Raw genomic sequence first — 22,901 nt, 5'->3', positions numbered from 1 at the left:
GGCTCACATAAGTGCACAATTAGTAGCGCTAGAGCTTTTAATGCTGACCTGCAGTGAGCTGAAAACACTAGAGCTGCCTCGTGTTGAGTGGCTTTGCGTGAGAACGGGATCAATGCTGGTGTGTTTGTGTATGTGTGTATGTTAGTGTGAAGCTGGGTTAAATATCTCTCGCTAGTTGCACACACACATTTCCACACACAGTTCTGTAGCTGGGTCATGCATTCAGATTAAGTCCATAAGACATGGATAACCTATATTAATGTGTTTCCAAGGGAAACATGTCAACTGAACTGATAGACCTCAGTACAGAACCCACACACAGAAATAGGATGATGTGCACTGAGGCATACATGCAGTGGAGGTGATGGATTAACAAACTGTTACAGGAAAAATGATTCTATGTTTCTTTACCTTCTTTTAAATGTACAAAGATGCCTTTTGTCTGCCCTCTGCCTATGGTTAGATTAGTTTAGAATTATCTTTTTAGACTTTCCCAGCAAACACATCTTGTTTCTGGGACATATTGTTTTAGATTGTTTTATCTTCCCTAGCTCTCTGCTGACGAGACTAGCACCATATATGGAGTTGTTTTATTTTATCTGTTTATTATTTGTTATCCTGTTCTCACTGTCTCTGTGCTCTGTGCCTATAAAAATTACCAAGCCACTGTGCATGGTGTGAGTTGTTCTTAGCAGCTCACCCGTGTACACGTTTGATAAAGAAAGTAACTTTGTCTCATTGTGTCTTTATTTCTCCTGGGTTTTTTACAGAGTTTTCCCCCAACACAAACCATGCAAGTACCCCAAAGCTGATATTACATAATCATCTGGAAGGTCTGGAAGAAACAACAGATGGTTGTCATAAACATGGAAAGAAAGGGGGAGAAAGATGGATTTAAGGGGAAAAATGATTTTATATGTTTTAGCTTATTACAGATTACACTATTGCCTTTTTTATTTTTATTAAAAGGACAAAATCATTATAAAAATGTAAAACCTTATGGTAAAGGTGATAGAAGTCCTTTAAAAAGAGAATGATAATTGTTAGGCAATACGGTTTTCTTTTTTTTTTCTTTCTTGCCTGATACTTTAAAACTTTTTCAGCTTCATTTTAAAACAGCATTATTGGTGTAACACACAGACAATGTTATTAGGTTAGGGAATTCAAACAATTATGGTTCTTATTTTCATTGCAAAAATCTGTTTTACTATATTTACAGCAGGGTACAGAGCAGCGTTTGAGAAACGGGAAAATCTCTCCAATCTCTCCTTAAATCTTTCTTTACAAAGCATTGTGAGGCATTGTGAGGGTGAATAAGCATAGTGGAAACTATGTAGATGGGAACATTGTGCCAAAAAACAGGGCCAGGCAGTGCCTTTGTTCTGCACATAAATAAATGATTGCTTCATTTAGGCTGGTGGCTTCAATAGACTGTCAGAACAAGCAACATAATCAAGTGTTCAATTGAAACAAACAGGAACTTTTAAACTGAATGAGGACCTGTCTCTCTCTTGGGGAGTGAATAGGGTAATAAGCCTCTTCAAATGCTCTGAACATGCACACACTAACACACACGGCATAGCACAAACTCAACCAACCCATCACATGCTCACAAACGCACTTCTATAACAACTAATTCCCTCTTTCGTATTCACATATGCACAAAGTTTAAAAAACAAAACAAAAAAACAGCTCGCACTTAAGCACAACAAGCCTCCAACTCACTAGATTTGGCATGCACACACACACTTTCTGTTGCAGGGACCTGGTAGCCCCAGTGTGGTCGTTCTTAAACAGAGCAGTCTTATTTTGAACGACAGGACCCCATGGTGAGAGAAACACAAACAGCGGAGACAGTAGAGTCTAAAGTCTTTACACAACCCGTCACTCTGTCAGAATTTCCCTCCATTTAGTTTCTGACATTCTCTTTCTGCTCTACTGCCCCACATATTTTCTTCTTTAACCCTTTATCCCTTTCTTCTACCTCCAGTTCTTTTGGTGACCTCAACGGATTAAACTACCTCTGCAGCACACATGCGCCCAAATGTTTGCTCACCACATCTGAGTTTAGGGTATCATGATAAAGGTGTAAAATGGGAATTTAACCCCACATGGATGCATGTATATAAGCATTAGATCATTTCAAACTGGCTGCCCTCCTGAACTAGGTTATAAAACAAAGGTGTTGTTGTGGTATAGGAAAAGCTCTTAAGCATCTTTTCGTAATAATTAAGTATGCAAAGACCTGCTTGTCACTTCATCATATTCACACTATTGTTGCCTTTGAGCTTACAACTGACCTCATGCTTGAATATATGTTTTACAGATTACACAGAATATATTAACAACCCAAACTCCAGTCAAATAGTAGTTGTTGGACATTTTTTAAATACCTGTCTAAATAAGCTGGATTCAGCAGTGGATTAAAAGGAATTCAGTGCTTAGCAACGAGTTTAGGAAAACTATTCAGCCTCTCTCTCTTCTCAGTCTGAATGCTGCATAACCCTGAGGATTGAAAAAAGAAAAACCCAAAAACGCTCCACCAGCTTTTATCGGTAATACGTTTAAGATGTCAGCACTAGTTCATAAATGTCATTTGCTGTAGCAAAGAAAAGTGACTTCTGGTCAGTTGCATACTAAGAAGAGTAATAAAACTGAAGTAAATAAAAACAAGTTCTCTGCCTAAAAGTGATTTCTCCAAAATGCATGATTTTGTGGTGTAAGCCTACTAAACGACCAATATAATTTTGGTTTAGATGCACTATGCTATACTGTAGAGTAAAACAAGGCTTTCTTTAAATCTCTCTTAAAATTAAATATATCGAATGATATTGCATGAGCTTTACTAACTTAAAAGTGATTCTATACAACAGGAACAAAAAAGAAAATTAGATGATGTAAGTAGGAGGATAAGAAAACAACAAAACAATAAAACAAATACAATATCACAGAATAAAACAGGGCAGACAGGGGTCAGTTATAATAAATCAAATAGCAATCAATATCAATTTTATTGACATAGCAACAAATTACAATAGTAGTCGCCTCAAGGTGCTTTATTTTGAAAAGGTAAAGACCCTACAATAATAGGACAGAATTAAAAGTTAAATAGGTATAGTAGGTAAGAGGCGATAAAGATTTTCTATTGTTGTGGCACTGGAGCTGAAACTGATGTTAGATTAAGTGTTCAGTGTGCAGAAGGTCTACATTATCCATTAATTATCCATAGCCATTCACCACAGCCACGGCCATTTGATGACCTCTGTGTCAGACAGTGTGTTGATTCATGCAGCATCAGCAATGACAAGTTCCCCCAGTGAGTTAACATGGATGTTTTCCAACAGCTAGTAATTCAATATTCAGACCTCAGAAACGCAAATTCTTAGTAACATCTCTGTGATTACACTGAATTTCAGTGGCAACTAGAGCAATTACTCCACATTTATTTTTACCACTCAGAATAATGTTCTATGTCACCCAAAAAATCCCGAAGCCAGGTACAGTCACACTCTGGTCTGGCAATTTGTGAGTGTGGCAACATGAAGCACAGTCAGCTGCACGCACTCTGCTCCTTCTTCTCACCGTGCAATTACTGACCATGTTATAAAATAACAAAAATGCCGGACTGAGTGTTTTGACATTTCTTGTTTTAACTTTACATTTAGTAAAAAAAAAAGAATCATTTTGATATTGAAAACTGCTGATAGACGTGAATTACCTCTGACCTAAATTCCATCAAAATTAAATGCAAAACTAATAACTTGAAGGGTAACTCTCTGATCAAGCATCAGAGAGACATCTGAGCTCTGACGGCCTCAGGCACAGCAGTTGTATTATGAGGCATAGTTATTTATTTATATATATAACAAAAGATCTGTTTCATGGCCAGCTCAGTTTTCTTTAGCTGCAACCAAACATCCTCTCTGTCATGCCACCTTTCTTTACATCCACAGCAGATATACTATATACAAATCAACATAAAGTCTGTAGAAATAATATAGTTTTAACCCACTTTGCAGTGTCATAGTTTCCATGTCTGAAAGTAAGGAGGATGTGCTTGGGTAAACGAGAAGACATCCATGTGCCGCCCAATCTGTTATGACCACGCAGACTTGTCAATGCAGAAATGCACTAAAATTCCCCAACAATTTATGTCTCCTCCGAGTGTGCATAAAAACAGTTATGAAAACAACTATTCATCTGTGGTGTCCACAGCTGTCCCCCTGTATGTCCACAAGCAAATATAATCCCAGCCTTGACTGCTTCAGTAAGGGGATCTGGTGGGTCTGTTATGGGATGGTTCCACTTGTCCCCTCAATGTGAAGGTTCGCTGGAAAGCAAAATGTTTTTCTAACTGATCACTTTCATTTAATAATGAAACATTTCTATAATGGTGGAAGTAGTCTCTTGCAGGTTATCAATGCCCCCTACATAGAGACAGAGTGTCAAAAAAGCCTTAATATGTAAAGCCAGAATTTGAACTGCCCTTCATAGTCACTACTGCTCAACCCAGTTAAAAACCTAAGGATGGTCGGGTAGTGACTTCATCACTGGTGCAATGAAGCAGCTCGGGCAGCAAATGGTAACCCAACACCTTACTAAGATTGCAGATGTTGTTTTTCCCTGTAATTTATAACGTGTCTGTAATTTTAGGGAGACTTTTTCAGGAAATAAATCTCCACTTTTAAGGAAAACCCCAGATTAAGTTAGAGCCATGTTATCAGTTTCCATCTCTTAGTGATGATACTCAATCCCTGTGATGTCATATGTCTGAACTGTGTCTAACATGCACAGACCTCAAGTACCACGTCGTCTGGGAGCCCTATCATGCTGCGGCAGATGGACAGTATAGATTGGATTCCTAAGTGACAATGCAGACACAAAAGCATGGAAACATGTGAGCGCATGCAACAACACTCCCAATGAAATATTTTCATTTGTTACCCAAGCACCCTTTTCCCATTTTAAAATTCATCTCCTTACTCTTAAAAAAAACCCTCCTTATATTCTGACTTTCCCATCAAGTTTGATCATGTTTAATTGACTATTGTGGCAGATGGGATGGCCGACGGTCTGTGGGACTCAATGTCATCATTGTGGAACTGAGCGAGAGATTAGCAGTTAGTTAGCACTAGTGAGAGATGACAGCTGGCGCGGTTAACCTCCCCTCTTTCTGCCTCTCTCTCTCCCCCTCTCTCACACACACTCAAACAGGAAATGCTGGAGTTGAATCAGCCCTTAGCCAGGCTCAGCAATTATACACATGAAACATACTGATCAGTACTTAGAGCTTGTCAATGAAGCGCTAAATAAATGTGTCCTGGATTTATCATGAACACATTCTGGGAAGATCCTTTTACGGCTCTGCTTTTAACTTAAAAAGGAAGGAAAAGGTTATATTTTCAGCGTCAATCAAGTCTCCAGACTCTCCGAATGTACAACAGAGGACCATTTCAAATACAAAAATGTCTCTAAAATCCAGCTCTGTGACTCAGAGAAGCTTGACTGACAACAGACAGGATCATAACATGACAGCTCACTGCTTGTCTGCTTTGCAAGAAAGCCAAGACACGAAAGCTTTGCCACTGAGGCAGAGAAAACATTCATCATGTGATTTGACCCGAAAAAATGACTACAACAGCTGCTTAGAATGGCTCCAGTTTCATTAAGGCATCTGAAGTGCTTCACGCAGCTTTGGCAGCAGTTGTTTATTTTACATTTTGTTACAAGAAAAAAAAATCCCAAATGGACACACACCTGATGATGCTTCTTAATGAATCACTTCTACTTGTCCAGTTATTAAATAATTTCTGAACTCTTGCAAAAGCCTGAAACCAGAACTAGTTCTGGTCGTCTAATCTTTGTTAAAATGTACTGATGCTATGCAGGAAGGAAAATGCCAAATTAGGCAGATACTTGAGCCTTAAAACCTCTTCAAGTGCCAAAAAAGACCCCCAGTTTTCTCTTTGGTCTTTGCAGTTTGTTTGCCAGAAGGATTACACAAAAGCTACAAAGTTACATTTCACAAAACTACTTGGAGTGGTGAAGCATAGGCAAAAGAAAGAGAAACCCAATAAATTTGGTGTAAAGCTAGAAAATGGTAAACTGGCCCAGGGATTCTCTCTTTAAGCATCCTTTTAGTATAAATATAATTATGCAGACAAAGAACATTCATGTGTTTACCCCACTGTTTTGCTGCTGGTGAACAGCTGCTGAGAGCAGAAAGTTCAACTAATAATGCTATAACACAAATGGCAGGGTAATTTAATCATCCCAGTAAGGGTTTTCTTGGAAAAGAGAAAAGCTGTAGTGGCTGTAAGGTATGTGGGCACTCAAGAATCTGCAGAAATTGTGTTTATTACTTCAAATTTTAAGAATTTCATAGAGTCTGTAAAATGACTTAATGTGCCAACACGTTATAGCTTTCAAATAAGGATGCCAGCATTGGAACAATAGGAACATTTGAGGAGTGGAAATGCAACACAAAATTCACCATCAAGTTCTGGTACTCCAGTTTTATATATCACGATACTAGACTAACCAAAGCACACAATCAAAAATTGTAATCACTACCAAATAAAGTACAAATGCAATTTCAAGATGGCTCACAAACTGAGCACTAACACACATGCCCATAAACACCAGCATATGCATATATATCCCTGTGAGCACACACGTTTGTATTATGCAGCCAGTGTCCAACGAGATATTATTAAATTACCTCCAGGGATCCCACCAGGACTACCATGCCTGGTCACAGCAGACCAGAGAAGGGAAGCTAACAGGGCTCATGTTGCTACTCAACCATCTTCAGAAAGCTGTCTCTTCCATGACTGCAGGGAGACTGAGGGTGTCAGTTACTTGGCTCCTTCATCTGGGTCAAATCAAGTTCAACAACAGACGCTTCTCACAATCTTTAACACAGCATGTTTTGACATGATGCTTGGGAGTTGACTTGATATAAACAGTTGCATGCTCCTTAATGTGCTGAATGAATCCTATGACTGTAGGAGTATTAGAATCCATTCAAAACACATTTCTGTCAATCCAGAATAAAGCTGTTTTTCCTAATCCCCTTATTCTTTTAAAGAGAAATAACAAGCGTATGACAGCAGCGAGTCTGACAGTCTCCTGCACAACATATCCTGACATAAAATACACCAGAAATCCCTTTCTTTGATCTAATATTAAGAGGGCAAAACAGAGAATTTGGGCTTGCGCTTTTGCCTGACATTCATCTTGTTTTGACATGGGAAAATATTAACTAAACATGAACTAAAAATAAAAATCCCCAAAGATTAAACATGCAAAAAGCACAGCCAGCATAGGCCTTCTTCAAATTCATCTGCTTTTCAACAGGGGTAATTTAATACGCCAACTATGAACAGCTGGAGGCAGATTTAATTCAACTGATTGTATGCATTACTGTTCCATGTTTTTAAACCACAGACCACCAGTTGCAAGGCAGCCAAAACATGGGTAAAAGTATGCCAAACAGCACGTGTAATGGGATTTCATTCTACAGCCCTGGAAATTTGTAAAAACCCCAAACCGACCAAAGGACTGCAGAGTATAACGACTTGGCCTGAATTTTCCCCTAAAAGAGACTTGAACATGTCTATAAGGATTTTACCTTTTTGTTTGCAGTAAATTATCCTTTTCATCATTCCTCTTTTTAACAGGGAATTACTAAGCAGCACTAAAGTAATTTAATATACCCAAACAAGTCCACATCCCAAGTACAGTGGTATATGTTGCCTGTGGTACTAAAAAAAATAGTTGCTACAAGCAAGTAATTGTGTAGTCACCAAGAAACACCTTTCTTGCTCTTCGGGAGTAACAAAAGAGTAGGAAAGGGAGGTAACACGATACAGATGGATAGTGTGAGTCTACTATTGCTCTCAGACAGTGTGTAACACAGTACTCTTTGCCACTCTATTGCTTAAAACCGATGCCCTTAAACAAAGAAGTATTTCTTTGGAAATAAATTCCATAACCACCATATTGAAATATATTTTATTGCTGCTAATTATGCCTGTATGATGTAAGGAAAACTTTGTAATGGTGACATGATTCTCATTATATATAGTGTGCATATTAGCTGACCAGTTTGTATGTCTAAATGATCCCAAACATTGAAAAGCCTATAACAAGTGAATTAAAAAAATTAATTAAAAAATAAATAAATAAATAATTTTTTATATATATATGAAAGAAAAATGTGAATGCATGGAGCGTGTGAATGAAAATTACTGCTCTTATTCACTGCATTTTAGACTGCATTTTGCGAGGTGTTTATTGAGAATGTTTATACTGACAGGACAATGAAAATAAGCTGTATTGGTTAGCAGTACAGCGGATCAGATAGCACCTTTTGTCTCTCAGCTACTACTCTGTGCCTGTGTGACAATGCAATATGCATTCATCATCTGTCTCTACGTGGAACGGCTTTCAGTACTGTCCAGAGTACCTGTGTGTTACTGTAGCTGGATGATAAAGGAAATAGGTAAATTGCACAACTGTTTTTGGTTCACAATTTGGGTAGAGTTGTGTTTGCAAATAATGCACAATTTTCCTTTATACTTTGATTAAGGAAATAAAAATCATTAAATTGCCTGGGAACACCTTGGGGTTCCCCAAGAGGAGCTGGAAACATTGATTGTGACAGGAACATCTGCACAGATCATTTAGCCTGCAGCCATCTGACTCCAGATAAACAGTGAAACATGGAAGATAGATGGATGAATAAATAAACTGCCCAAGTTGGTTTGTTTCACTGACCATACAAAAATACCTTTACTTGACAATGATGCTCGTTATACTGTGTGTGAAATCCTTTTGTCCTGAGCCTGACATCACACCACAGTGTGAAACTACCAGCTGTTGCTTTGTAGCCATTTAGCATTTTACACCTTGTCAACAAGACCTGTGCTACATGTTAGGACAATCTATACCAAAAAAAAAAGCAACCCCCCCCCCCCCCCCAAAAAAAAAACAAAACAAAACAAAACAAAAAAAAAATCATGTAATCTCAAATCTCTAATTTACTGCATCAGATAACCAATTTCCCTGTGTATTGTGACACAAATGAAGGACTCTCACACACAGACACACACATATATAAGCATACCTCCATTGCTAGTGCAGCAGTCTGCTGGTCATAGTGGTTCAGAAGATTGGGCATGAATGTTGTGTTGTAAGGCAGATCCTGGCACATTCTCAGTCTGATGGGCTCACAGGTAAACTCACTGTGGCTCTCGATGGACTCCACATGAATGGCATAGGCAGGTGTAACCAGGGAGAAGACCAGCAGGAAGACAGGCATGAAGAAATAATGGATTGGAAACCTTAGTATGCAATCAGTCGTTGCAGTTTTTGGAAAGGTGTTTCTTACATATCCTCTTCCAAGAGGTGTTTGCATCTTAAATGTAGACATTTCTCCACAGCATCTCAGAGCAATGATATTATAATGCAGTAAACCATTACACAGGCAATCTGTGAAGGAAATAGGTCCATTTTTTGTCCCAGTAGTGGTGCTAAAGCAATAGATCCACATTAGAGAACGAAAAATCCACAAAATGGGTACGCTCCCGTATGGTGCTGCTCTTTCTCACAGTCTTCACATTTGCCGGCAACTGTTGTATGTGCTCTTCTGGGTCTGAACTGTCACTTAAAAATCATTATATGATTTTCCTCCACCTCCTGATGGTTCCATTGTCAAAAACAAATCCCACCTCCAAACGGAGAGTATGTCCCACTCTCAGCCTTCTGCTGGAGGTCTCTTTTATTCTTCTTTCGCCCTTGAAAATGTTCAGCTTCTTAATTCATTTCCAGACACATTTCAAAGAACAAACCAACCCTTTCTATGACAAATAACATGGAATTGTTTTGTTGTTGTTTTTTAATTCATTAGCCAGAGAAAATTTTGTTATTTCAAAAATAAATTGCCACACTGGTTTAGATCCATCAAGCAGGTCCTGCAGAATAAAAATACAAAGATTTTAATTAAAATCTGGTATTGTCCCTCACCAGCCACACCCTACTCTATACAAGCGTCGAGGTTTAAATATCTCATAAAATCCACTAATATGTGCAGGATTGTTGTGTTTTCCTGACACAATGAGTGATAGTATAATTTAGAGATAGTGTCTTGGCTTGTCTCTGTGTTTTTAGTGATTTTCGTCTATGAGTGTTCTGTCAGTGTGTTTACGCTGCAGACAACTGAAAACACGTTCAAAGCAAACCTCGGTAGTTACTCTCGTTCAAAGCCGCTAATGCGAACGTTACACCTGCAGAACATCTGACACTCCCCCCGCCCCCACTGCAGTGTTTGTGAGAGGTTGGCCGGGCAACAGTAACGCACACCTGCGATGTTTCACACGCGCACACAGTAAACTTCAGACACGCATCATTCAAATAAAGCAGAACCCAGCATCGCGCCTTTTAATTCGCACGTGCGTGAATTGCTCCCAGTCGGTCGTTAGGCACGAGCTAACTTGCTTCAACGCTCATAGCTAGCTAGCGTTATCGCTATTAAATTGGTAACTACTTCAAGCGAACACCTGTGTAACCGTGGGGCACTGCCCTTAACGTTAGCTTCCTTCTCCTCCACGCCGGGTGGAAAAGCTGGCTGTTTTTAAGGGGGGAACAAATCTTTAAAGGTGGGCTTCAGTGCGGCATCTTCGCCGCGTTAAGGCAAAGCGCTCACACGGTGGTGACACGCCAGGATCACAGCTTATCAATCCGTTTGTCACCGCAGTGTCTTCAGCCCAGCAGCAGCAGTAGGGCGCTTCCTCTAATTAACGCATTTTCCTTGAAGTCTGCCTGCCTTGCTCGTGAACACTCAATTATGAGTCGGCAGCACAGTTACGGTCTAACATCACAGTAATAAATGATTTACCTTGTGTGTAAAACACCGAGCGGTCCTCTGCTCCACCGGCTCCGTTCACTGCAGCAGCTCGTTTGTTTCCCTGTTTGCAGCTGGTTTGACTGCGGCGCGCAGTCGACATGTCGGGACCGCGGATTCGACGTGACCGCGCAAAGACTCGACTAAATTGGCCCCACAGGAGGCTGTGCGTGTGGGCTTTCTGCAGATGTAGAACTAAATGGTACAAAACACCTCATGAAGACAGTATGCTAAGTTTAGAAACAAAATGCATTGAAATTTAAAAAAAAAATCTGAATTGTAATGAGTTTTTTTTTTAAACTGTTGTATTCACCACAATTCAAACATGAAGCTAACAAACAACAAAGATTATTACTCTTCGTGTTAATCTCGTGGTTTCATATAAGCCTATGTGTCCGGTGTGACACACGCAGATTTGTTTTGATTGTATCAGTCAACACAGTGTCAATATTTATCCCCGATAGCCTCAGGATTAGTGAGCTATGATTCCCTTCCACACAATTGAACATGCCAGTAGATTAACCGTTTCATGGTTGATCTGATCTGATCCCCTCTGTCGTTGAGTCAGTGTGTGCAGCTTAGACTGCTGGCCCACATTCTGGCTTTCAGCTCCTAATATAACACTACTTAACATATAACCAGAGTACTCTAAATGCACAAAGACAGTCCAAGCACACAGCTTTAAGTCCACATTATGTTTAATTGATACAGAATAAAGTATGTGTGTGAAATGCATGGGCTTAAAAAAATTCTGGACACTACTTAAAATGATTACTGCTTACTTCAAATGTATGACCACCAATAAAAAGTTTACTTTTTAAAAAAAAGCATACTCAATTTAATCTCACTACAGTTTTAGTTTAAAATCTCTTTGAAACATGTTTTCTCAGAATTTAAGCAAAAAGCTGACAAATAATAATGTAATTAGAAAAAGAATATATAAAAACACTTTATAATGCATATTAAATACAATACAACCACACCAATGGCATGTTCAGCAAGCAAATAGGGTTCTCCATCCCAAGATGCTCATTTCAGTTACCTTTACAATTATCTTTCAATACAACAAATTTCCAATCTACATAACATCTTCATCATAGGTTTCCAATTTGCATAAACAGCAAGACTTCATTTTCTGTGGTCCGCTGAAGGCATCTTAAATGCAGCACAGTGGATTAATTCATCTGTACAAACAGTAAAACACTAAATATATTGCGAAAAGCTATATGTCTCTGAAATAAGCATACATGCTAAAACATACTTGAGTTAATCTAAAAACATTGTTGCTGGTTTTTCCTTCATGAACAAAGGTTTCATCGTATTGGCACACTTAAAACCCAAACAGTCAAGTAGGGGTACAGGACTGAAATCATTCTTTATATCTTACTTTGTACCTGTATATATTGTCTCTTACATTGGCATGAACGCTGAATCCTATCAGTCAATAGGGTTTTTTTTTTTGTGATGTGTTCACTAAATTAACATTAATTAGGCACCCAAAGTGGAGCTGTGAGCAGCCAACTGTAGTAAACTCATTCCATTCCTGCACTACATTACTGGAGTAACACTACCCTAAATGACTGTAGAAGAAATAGTTCAGTCTGTGCAGAGATGCAGTCATGCTTTTTGGGATTTAGCCTTCTTAGATGTGCTTGCTACTTGTTGTTTAGTTACAGTTCGGAATTCGCACGCTCTCCAATCAGGTGTCGGCTGTGAGGAGAGCACTGGGCCTCTTCCTCCAACTAGAACAGAGAATGACACAAAAGACGAGGCATGATGAGACGAGTATGAGCGGTTTTGGTTTTTGCAATATGACAGAGTGAGCGCGGATGTCTACAGGTAGCCTTTATTTAAAGGATGGCTGAGTGAGAAGGAGTAACAATGAATAACTTCTGTGTCAGACTTAGACCAAGTATGTGTGTGTATGTTTGAGTCACACAACAAAGTTATACCCCTCAAGCATATTCATCTGGCCCACACAAAGATACACACCTGCTCTTTGATGTAGTTGTTCTTGCAGGGTGGCAGCCCCCTGAGAGCCAGTCCCACCATGAAGCACCACACTGACAGTCCCACTTCAACTGCCGAAAACACTGCACAGGGGATCCACAGAGCCAGGGTGGTGTCCTGAGAGATGGGAGGTGGTGGAAAGGAGAAAATGTGAGATAAATGTTGATCCTTTCTCATGTCATGCTTTAAAAAATAAAATAAAATCATGTTTTACACTGAGGGAAGGGGACTTCAAACTCACATAGATCCTTGTAGTATCAAATGGACATCGGACACCAATAGGTGACCGAGCATTGATGGGCACCTGTGTGTCACTGCAACCGACCATCAAACCCTTCCCATCGTGGGCAATTGTGACACCAATGGCAAAGAGAAGTCCGACACAACATGCTGCTGAGAGCAAAGCATTCAGGATTGATGCAGTCAGGAGGCCTATTTGCTGAAAATAGATAGTACAAAGAAATTACATATATGAGGGGATGTGCAAAGTGTCAGTGACTGAAGTGATCATATTGGTAGATGAAGTCAAATTAAATTCTTACCACTTTGAGCACATTAAGGTTCCTTGACACCACAATGGCAATAATCCCAGTTGCAATACTCTGTAACATTCAAATCATGAGATAAGATGAGATCAGTCTTTAACCTTTGCACAGTACAGGGTTTATTAAGTTACCAGCAATTAAATGAATGCATTAAATCCTGTAGAAGAAGAACTTAAAATTTAAAACAAACAGGCTCTTTAACAGAAGTTAGGCCCATTATTGAAAAGTAAAAAATATCTGGTAACTTCTACTTCCTGTCTTACTTGTACACTCTTAAAATATGAAAGAAAACAAAGTTAATATCTTCTTATCCCCAACAAGTTTATGTGGTACATGACTGTAATTGTAATGAGGTCTGCCCCGAAGGGACAAGTAGCTGTTTTGAAGAACCGGCTCTCCTGTAATCAGCAAGTTCAGTCTTGATTGCTTAGAAACATACTCAACACTATCACTGAGGTAAAGTTAAAAAAGAAATAAAAATAAATCACCCGAGTGAGCTTTTGATGTTCTCATGCATCAAACAAGCGGAACTGCTGATATAAAAGTGATTGCAGATAGCTCTGTGTGATAAAAACTTTAAAGTAAAATGTTTTGATGAAGGCAGAAACTCCTGGAGGTTTAATGTCGCTTGGTTCACAACATGCTCATTTGAAGTGCCAAGTTGACTTTAAAACACAAAAAGAAAACCACTGACTCACCAGCAAGCCCGAGGTGACGGAGATGATGTTGGTCACGGTGTATTCAGTAGAAATTTGCTGGCTAGGTTTGGAAATGTGGCGGAGAATGCTGCCATGGACAATGGCGCCAAAGATGAAGTTTATATGGCCGATGATTATAAGGGCCAACCCCTTCCTCATCAGCCTCCTTGGCCCTTTGTCCTTATCTGAAAGTAAAACTTTCGATTACTAACTGGCACGTACAGAAACGTAACAGTGGGTGGTTTGATTGTTAATATAACTTATGGGAGATGAATCTACCTATTCCATACAAAAACAATAGACTTGTTATATCACATAGAAATGCTGTCCAGTCTTGGTTTTGCTAAAATTACAACCATCTCTAGAATAAAACCTACTGTGACACTCAGGCCTGGAGAAAGGCTTCCATCCTGGCTTCCTATACGTTTTAGAATTGATCTTTACAGTTATTTTAAAGCTTGCCTCAGTTTGGCCCCGGGTTACTTCCGCTGACCCCAGATTAGCATACTTGCAGATGACACTTTTGTCATCAGGGCCTCTTGTCTTTAGCCTACCTGAGGATATCAGGCTTGCAGAATCAGTGACTTCCTTTAAATTGCTTCTTAAAACTCATTCTAACAGACTTAATTTTACATGATTCTATTACATGTGAACTATTTTATTTTCTAGCTAGCAAATTCATTACTTCATGTATATATTCCTTTTGTTGTATGCGTGGCATTCAGATTAAACCTACCCTTTGAGTATTACTCGTCCACAGTTATGTCAGAGAACCTGCTTTTAACTGTAGTATATAAATTATTTACATTTTTTACAGCTTCACAATTAAAAAAATATTTATAAATAAATGACTTGGATAATATGCATACAAAGCCGATAAATCAGTTAGTTAATCAACCTGTCAGCTCTCTCTGGTGGACAAACTAAGTACTTTAATGTTTAATGTTAATGCGGTTTCTTTTGACAAAACAATCTGAGCTAAAACAGCTAACACTGGTGTGGCTGTGCAGCTCTTTGTGTCTCTCTTCACCAGAGATGGGCAGTAACGCGTTACTTGTAACGCGTTACTGTAATCTGATTACTTTTTTCAAGTAACGAGTAAAGTAAGGGATTACTATTGCAAAATCGGTAATTAGATTACCGTTACTTTCCCGTAGGAACGCTGCGTTACTGCGTTACTAAAACCGTGATTTTTTTTGCGAGAATGTCTCATGACAGTGACGTAAGCAAGTGCGACGTTGGTGACAGCAGCTGTGTGCAGATCAACAATGGATAATATATCGAGTGCGGAAGAGAGTATGAGCGTGCAGCGTTTAAAGTGTGGAAGTACTGACCTTACTTTGAGTTTGATTCCATAAAAAGTGACAAAAACATTAGCGTCCATCGTGCGTGGGAAGAAAACTTCTTTTTACAGCGAAAAAAACCCCTAAACTTCCGAGCAAGCACCGAGTAGCTATGACGTGATGGGAAACTCACAGAGACACTCGCGCGGATTCTTCAACTGACCGCAGCACACCTGCACCAGGGTAACCCTCCGCCTACCCTGCTCCTGCTTTACAGGTGAAAATAGAGCAAAAGGACCGCTGAGTCTTTGACTTTATTTATTTTCTGCTGTGTTTTACTTGCATCTGTTTGAAAGAGTGAGTGAAAACACAAAAAATATTTTATTTTATGTGCTGGAATGTGTAGAAAATAGGTTTAAATGTTAAACTAATTTATTCAAGTCAGAGAATGTTGCATATAATTAAATGTTTTGCTTGATGCATAAAGTTAAAAGATTAAAACTGATAAAACAAGTTTTAAAAAGAGACTTTTCCATTTGATTACATTTTGTATGATGGATTATGTAGAAAAAGTAGAATTGGGCTGAAAGATCTATCACTTTATCACCTCTTCAGGTTGTAAATCGTGTTTTTAAAAAGTAACTAAGTAACTAAGTAAAGTAACGGGATTACTTTTTGGGGGGAGTAATCAGTAATTAGTTACTGATTACTTTTTTCAAGTAACTTGACCAACACTGCTCTTCACAATGTAATGTCTGTAAAGTCTCACCCATTTTTTAAACCCTTTTATCGACCCATTTACCTCTTCGTGCGTTTTATACACATGTGGTGAAAACTGCCCCCCCCCAACTAAAACATTTATTGTCTTGGTGTTTCCGTACACTTTTCGCCGTGGATCTACTTCCACAATTTTCAGCCGATTTTCACCGTTCAAATTTTAAACTATTCTGCTATTTCTGCTAATAACGGCTATGTCTTTTGGTATTTTTCACTATTATACTTTTTAAAATATTAAGCTTTTTTCCTTTAATTTGAAATGAATGGGAAACTTTGCAATTCTGCTAAAATTAGCTTGTTTTTGAAACTTAACTACTTCCTCATATTTTCACGTAGAACAACCATTCAAACTTTAAAATGGTCTCAAATTATTGGGCTATTCAGGTATAAATCAGCTTTTTCAAATCTTTTACCGTTTTACTTTTATGCTTCTTAAAGTTTTGAGTTGCAAAATTGTGATTTCTCACAAAATACATGCGTTGTTATTGTTGCCACTGAAGGTTTCGCAGTCTTCTCTTCATGTCCGAACAACTTCTTGCTACTTGCTCAAATTTCACTCAACTTCCACAAATTATACATCAAAACGTAGGTATTTTTGCTGGCTTTCTGAAAATGTCACTATCATTGTTGTGGAATTTATAGAATTTTGGCAAATCTCCTCAGACCAACAGAAAGTCGGAAAACTCTCCATAGAAAGTCAATGGAGAGTTTGTTCAAAATCACCGCTTGATTTCTGTAATGAGAGGCATTTTCGAATTGTCATATCTCCTTAATCTCCTTTGTGCTAAACCAGAGTATTTGTGCTGAAACACAGTATTTCTGCCAAATGATAGTATTTCTGTCAAATGATAGTATTTGTGCTAAACCATAGTATTAATTTAAAATGACAATATTCATAGTTCATCACAGTGTCTCTGGTAAATCACAGTATTTCTGCTATGTTGTACTATTTTTCTAAATCATAGTGTTTCCGTAATGTTTAAGTATTTTTGGCTAAATATATTCTTTCTGTTATCTTATACTATTTTTCCTAAATTCTTGTATTTTTGAGAAGTTTATTTTTCCTAAATTCTTGTATTTTTGAGAAGTTATCATGTTTCTGGTAAGTTACAATATTTCTGCTAAGTTCTGCTATGCTATTGTATTTCTGCCAAGTATTATGTTTCCTCTAAGATGTTGCAGTTCTGCTAAGTTATTCCATTTTAGCAAAGTTCCTTTGCTTCTGCAAAGTTTTTACAATTTCTGCAACTTTTCAGCTAGTTTTTGCATACAGCTTCAGCTTTAAAGCATCCACACTGCATTTTCGCAGGAAATGCAAATTTTTCTAGTTATTATTATTATACATTCTGTACGTCATAACGAGTAACAGCAAACACGGGTGAAACAAGAACTGTGAGCGACCACTGGGCCAGAGATTGGAGTTAGCGCGGACGAACGACGTGCTTCCTTTTACTCGATTACTTATTCGAGTTGCCATCACTTCTCTGATTGTTTAAAAAGCCAATTTCCACTATTAATAAGTTAAAATAAAGCAATAGAGAAACTGGTGGCTAATATATAGATTAGGCAAACTTTTACAAATGAATCCACACAGCAGCTGTAGGCCTGGTGGTCAGGTATATACCCGCAGGTAAGATGGAAAATAACATCGGGAGGAAGTCGTTACTATGCAGTCTACGGTGGTTTTTACAGCACCTGAATACAATCGCAGGCAAACTCACCAAAAGTGCACATCTCTCAGCAGGGAACGACGTTTTTCTGTGAATAATGTCCAGAGTTTTCGGGCTACAGTTCAACAGCACGATAGCAGAAACTCCAAACCACACGTATGCCCCTATAGTACTTCCTGTATGACGTCACCGATCTCACCTGTGTACAATCTGCACCTCTGTGGACGCGGAAGGGCGCAGCAGTCATTTCAGACTATTCATTGCATCTTTGTTGTGTGTAATTCTCACTAATGGTGTATCCGGCACAAAACTGTGAAACTCTGATTCGTAAACGACTCCAAAAACACAAAGTCATGATGCAGTTCACACATTTATTCGTAAGAACCAGTATTCTTTGAAATACAAAATGTAGGAATTTCAAAATATAACCAAAAGCTGGTATCATGGAGTAACTGGCTAAAGCTGCACACCCTGTACAATAACTTATTAACCAGTTTCATCACAAACTGGCTGGAAAGGTACAAAAGTAAGAGAGAACAGAGGTGCAGGGGAGAGAGAGTCAGTATAAAACTCAGGTGCATCACATTGGTTGTTTTTTTTTTAAACCACTTCTACATGTGTTGCATTTACATTCTCCTGGCTGGCATGAGAACAACTCTTTGGAAAATACAACCTTGCCAGTTCACAAACACACATGTAGACAGTGGAAAATAATGGAATAGGACAGAACACTTATGTACAAAAGAAGGTGGGAGAAAAATAGTGACCTGAACTTGGTGAAAAAGACCACTGAAATCACTGGATTATCATCTCAACAGAGAGGTGTACAGCTTAAATATTATAGCTCAATAACCAGCATTGGATTAAATATCAGTCTGAAAGCGCAAACAACTTTTCATCGGATTGCTAGACTAGTTACAATACACTTAGAAGTATATTTTTAATAAAATACCAGCACAGCAGAAGTTATCGTACGCAACAGTTGTTTTTCTAGCAATTTTACTACCTGTTTAAGTTCCTAAATTGTTTGAGCTTTCAGACAGCAGTACCAGTAGTTCAAAAAGAGTTTTGTGCCACAATGTCACAAAAAGGCCACAATTAACTCCCTGGTCACAACACAGGTCTAAACAAGACCCGTATGATGTAAAAGGTGTTTACACAAGTGTCTGTGCTCAATGCAACAGGTCCGAGTTTTAGCAAAAATCACTGTTTAGCAAAGAAAACAACGGAAACACAACGGGTTGTGTATTGGCTGAGACTATCAGCGTGGTGTCTGTGCTGTTGCTGTAAACAAATAAAGAAAAACACATGCTATTTCGGATTAACATGTATAAAACACACAAAGAAAAGCCTGGGTCATCTCTCTACAAGATATGGCAGATGAGTTTAGTACACAAGTCTCTCTGAAAGACTTAAGGGAAGAGTACCGTGTGCGAACCCAATAAGCAGCAAATGGTAAAACCAAACAACATAAAAACAATATGAAAGAAGGAATTACAGGCAAGAGCGCCTACAGTAAAGCAAACCCATAAAAAAATAAAAGAGAAATTCAGTAACACTGAGTTCACAGTATCTTAAAGTAACCAAGAGATCATCTTTCAGAGAAAGAGGGTAAGATGGCTTCTCAAAATGTGAAATGCACACACATTTTGTTGTGTACCAAAGGCCTTTTAAATTACATAGATTTTTTTTAAACTATCAAGTGAAATAAAGCAAGTGTCTGTTACCCAGTTTCAAACTATTCCACATATTTAACGCAACAGGCACTTGGTTGGTCTAACAAACACTGAAATTCAAAGAGGTGGGAATGCTCTATCATGTAACGAGGGGCCAAACGAGAAGAAACTGATGTAAGTTGTTTTCTAGATTTCCTTGGTGTGGAAAAGCATCCCTCCACCTCCCTCCAAGTCACAATTTTGCTGACTGTCAACAGGTGTTAGATTCTACTGTAAAACAGGAGCAAGAAAACCGTGTGACTCTTAAAGGCCAGAATGAGGTCTGATGAAGTTTTACACCATCTCCTCCCAGAACACAAACAGGTCAGGCAAATCATTATGTAAACACCCTGCCCTGAAATACAACTGTGAGGAAAGTGTAGCTTTCAATATAAAACTGCAACTAAGTGTGATAAACTTGATCAATGTTCCAGCACTGATTAAGTTTAGCTTGCAATTCGACATACCTAACTTAATAGCCAAATCATTCAAAAGGATCTGGCATGAACATATTGTAGGCGTGTATGTATTTGACTTTTAAAATAAAAACTTCAAATTACTACTGAAGGTTTGCGTGGAGTCATCTGGCTTTACTTTTAATATTTGGGAGCTTTTAGGAAATGTTATTCCCTGAAGTAAGAAATCGCTTCTCCTTTGGTCACATCATCGCTTAAGGCTTCGTTAAAAAAATAAAATAAAAATGAAACAAGCAAACCAGGTAGTCACTGTGTTGAGTAACAAAAAAGAACATGTAACAAGGCTGAGAGCGATGGTCTGGTAAGCCATTGCTAGTGAGGAACTTGGTTGAATGATTCTTCTAGTTGAATGGCTACTGTGTTTTGGTCCACCTGCAGAGAACATAAAGACAATGACAACAACCCAGGATGTTATAATCACACATACATACAAATAAATAAATATATAACAGAAACTGTGTCAGGAAGTAAGAAATGTTGTCAAAAAAGTAAAAAAAAAAAAAATGTCTCCGTGTGGGAGAGTATATTAATAATGATCAGCTGCCACTTTCAAACACTGGAAATAACACACACACACACACACACACACACACACACACACACACACACACACACTGATTTTTTTTTTTTTTTTAAACACAGGAAAAAAAAACCCACCTCACTGATTAAGCCCAGTTGCACCAACTCTACGGACAAGTCTTGAAAGTTCTCATCTGAAAGACATACCAATGTAGTTTGTAACAGTAATTCACAGTCACAACTTCAGCACACACACCCATGAAGCTAAAGCTAATAAAAGTGTTAAGTACCCCCACACACACACCACATAAGATGAATTAAAAAAACAACAACTACTCTGGTTGCTCTTTGCACCACTAAAACATTTTTGTGGTATGGCTGTGCAAATTTTAAATGTTATAAGGCAACAAGCATCTAGTATTGAGGGGGCCGGAAGAGATTTATCAAATTAGAAGAAAAGGACAAAAGTGGTTCTGCCAGGTCAAAAACTGTTAAACCATGTTTGTCTCTTTTTGAAGTCTTAGTATCTCCCAACTCTTCTTTCTACAGCCATAAAAAACAAAAACAAATCTAATCTAGTTTTATCTAGTTTGTCAACATCTACTCCCGTTCTTTCTTTTTCACAGCAATATGCGACTATACACACTGTTTACCTAAAAACTGGCAGAAAATGTCAGATAAAGGTGCTTACATAATTGCTAGGTTGCTCAGAATACATTAAGACATTGGTAAAATGTTCAGAACAAAGTATTATCACAAATTTTGTTGCCTACTTCCTTCCAAGACCACCTGTTTGGTTATAACCTAATGTTTTGAAACTTTTTCCATTATCGCTATAGTGGCTGCACTACTCTGTGCTTTGTGTGGTTTGTCATGGTCTGTCAATTTTTAATAACACAGCTGTCAATTTATAACTATACCAGGAATGTGGCTGGGACAACACAAGCTGCAGGAGGAGATAGAGGATCCAATAACTTTGACATTAACAAACACACCCATGGGCCCCAGCTACATGAAGAGGGGCTTGATATTCAAGTTCAGGGTGAGGCTTCCTCACTTGTTTGCTCCTTGTGGTCTGGTATTAAGTCATTTAACAAAATTAGCACCCATTTACCTTTAATGTAAACATGCTTTACTTGTATATATGTTGTAGCAGGATTTAACCATGCAAAATGCAAGGTGGTGAAATCTGAGTGGCTCAATGTGAGTTAGAGCTTGCAAGAACAAGGCATGATTAGTAAGTGTGGGTGCGCGTGGAGGTAAAGTTTCATCAAGTATTTCAGTGGCATTTGGGTGCAAGTGTCCAAAAGAAGACATATGGTGTGAGAAACAGAAAATGCTAAAGAGATAGAGTAAAGTGAATGCATGCGAGTATGTGACAAACTGAGTATGTGACAAACTGAGTCTGTGACAAACTGAGTCTGTAAATGAGAGACAGGGGGATGAAAGCCCGGGAAGAAATGAGCAGATCTTGACACAGGAGGTGACAGCTGTCAGCTGCAGCCTTTCACAGGCCTGACATTCTCCACACGCCTGCAACATTACACATGCCTACCATACCTGTTTGTGCATGTGCATTAGATCAGATCACACTGCCAGTTGTATGTTATATTCTCATTTGCCTCCCTTCAAGCTTCTACTTGTCTTTCAAAAACTAGCAAAATTAAAAAAACAAAAACAAAACCCTTTTCTTTTTCCATAATGAAGACTGATCAGATTTCAGCATTTGTAAAGCCAGTAAGGCAACCATCTAATAAAAGCACGTCAAATAAAATTTTAAATCAAGCACAAGATTTTCATGACACACAAGCGACAGCTAGTCTTCCAGCCTAAAATAGTCATGCACACTGTATACATTGTGACGCCATTCAAGCTCTCTCTGGAACTTTACTCTCACTTTCCTACATGCCTCAGTACAAACACGTGGAGACAGATACTTCATGTTAAAAGTAATAAAAATCACACTCAGATATTTACAACCTCGTCAACCTTGTTTACCAATACATGCAAATGAAATTCTATCATTAACCCTAAATGCAAACCTATCGACAAAATACTTATTCTTTATAAAAACCTCACTCTGAAGTCTGACATGTTTACAACCTCTACCAGAGGCCATTAAGGTTTAGCTGATGGAAATTTTAAATATTGTTTTTTTTTGTGTGTTTATAAAGCAAGTCTTCCAAATTTTCTATACTTGACCGACAACAGCGTTGAGCTTTTTCAAGCTCATTACACATGTGTCACCATGTCATATGAACTGATAATAAGATATGAAATATGTTGATCTTACGAGGTAACA

General features: G+C 38.4%; 3 protein-coding genes across 6 annotated transcripts in view; all 3 read right to left on the bottom strand.

The window, feature by feature from the left end:
- LOC147338817 (frizzled-3-like) overlaps nt 1-11,041 on the bottom strand; it is a 32,465-nt gene extending 21,424 nt beyond the window's left edge. The window contains exons 1-2 of one of the 3 annotated variants that reach the window (XM_086283189.1): nt 10,901-11,039; nt 9,131-9,977 (exon numbers count right to left, since the gene is read on the bottom strand). In XM_086283189.1, the coding sequence (XP_086139315.1) occupies nt 9,131-9,556 (426 nt within the window). In that variant the 5' untranslated portion in view covers nt 9,557-9,977; nt 10,901-11,039. Of the gene's footprint in view, nt 1-4,796; nt 4,862-9,130; nt 9,978-10,900 lie in introns of those variants that run through there. The other 2 variants (XM_086283269.1, XM_086283351.1) reach the window with 2 other exon arrangements.
- Nucleotides 11,042-11,586: 545 nt separating this feature from the next.
- krtcap3 (keratinocyte associated protein 3) lies at nt 11,587-18,110 on the bottom strand. Of its 2 annotated transcripts, none has more exons than XM_086298661.1 (6): nt 17,941-18,110; nt 14,160-14,344; nt 13,459-13,518; nt 13,158-13,355; nt 12,899-13,033; nt 11,587-12,648 (listed from the first exon to the last, which is right to left on the bottom strand). In XM_086298661.1, the coding sequence occupies exons 1-6, from the start codon at nt 17,951-17,953 to the stop codon at nt 12,577-12,579; spliced, it is 663 nt and encodes a 220-aa protein (XP_086154787.1). In that variant the 5' UTR covers nt 17,954-18,110; the 3' UTR covers nt 11,587-12,576. The 2 variants fall into 2 exon arrangements, with proteins under 2 accessions (XP_086154787.1, XP_086154797.1); XM_086298671.1 differs by lacking the exon at nt 17,941-18,110 and adding an exon at nt 15,494-15,691.
- A 136-nt stretch (nt 18,111-18,246) lies between these two features.
- The window catches only part of LOC147338815 (nuclear receptor-binding protein-like), a 14,133-nt gene continuing 9,478 nt past the window's right edge, over nt 18,247-22,901 (bottom strand). Inside the window, exons 16-18 of the mRNA XM_086282942.1 lie at nt 22,893-22,901; nt 20,738-20,793; nt 18,247-20,452 (exon numbers count right to left, since the gene is read on the bottom strand). The exon at nt 22,893-22,901 is cut by the window's right edge and continues 55 nt beyond it. Of these exons, the coding sequence (XP_086139068.1) occupies nt 20,393-20,452; nt 20,738-20,793; nt 22,893-22,901 (125 nt within the window). The 3' untranslated portion in view covers nt 18,247-20,392. The remainder of the gene's footprint in view (nt 20,453-20,737; nt 20,794-22,892) is intronic.

Source organism: Aulonocara sp. 'chitande type north' Nkhata Bay, linkage group LG1 (genome assembly GCF_057382095.1).
Source record: "Aulonocara sp. 'chitande type north' Nkhata Bay isolate Kocher_YH1m ecotype deep benthic linkage group LG1, A_spYH_male_GT1.1, whole genome shotgun sequence".
NCBI classification, from domain to species: Eukaryota; Metazoa; Chordata; class Actinopteri; order Cichliformes; family Cichlidae; genus Aulonocara; species Aulonocara sp. 'chitande type north' Nkhata Bay.
The sequence above is the reverse complement of the archived record's forward strand: the minus strand, read 5'-3'. Positions and strand labels throughout refer to the sequence as shown.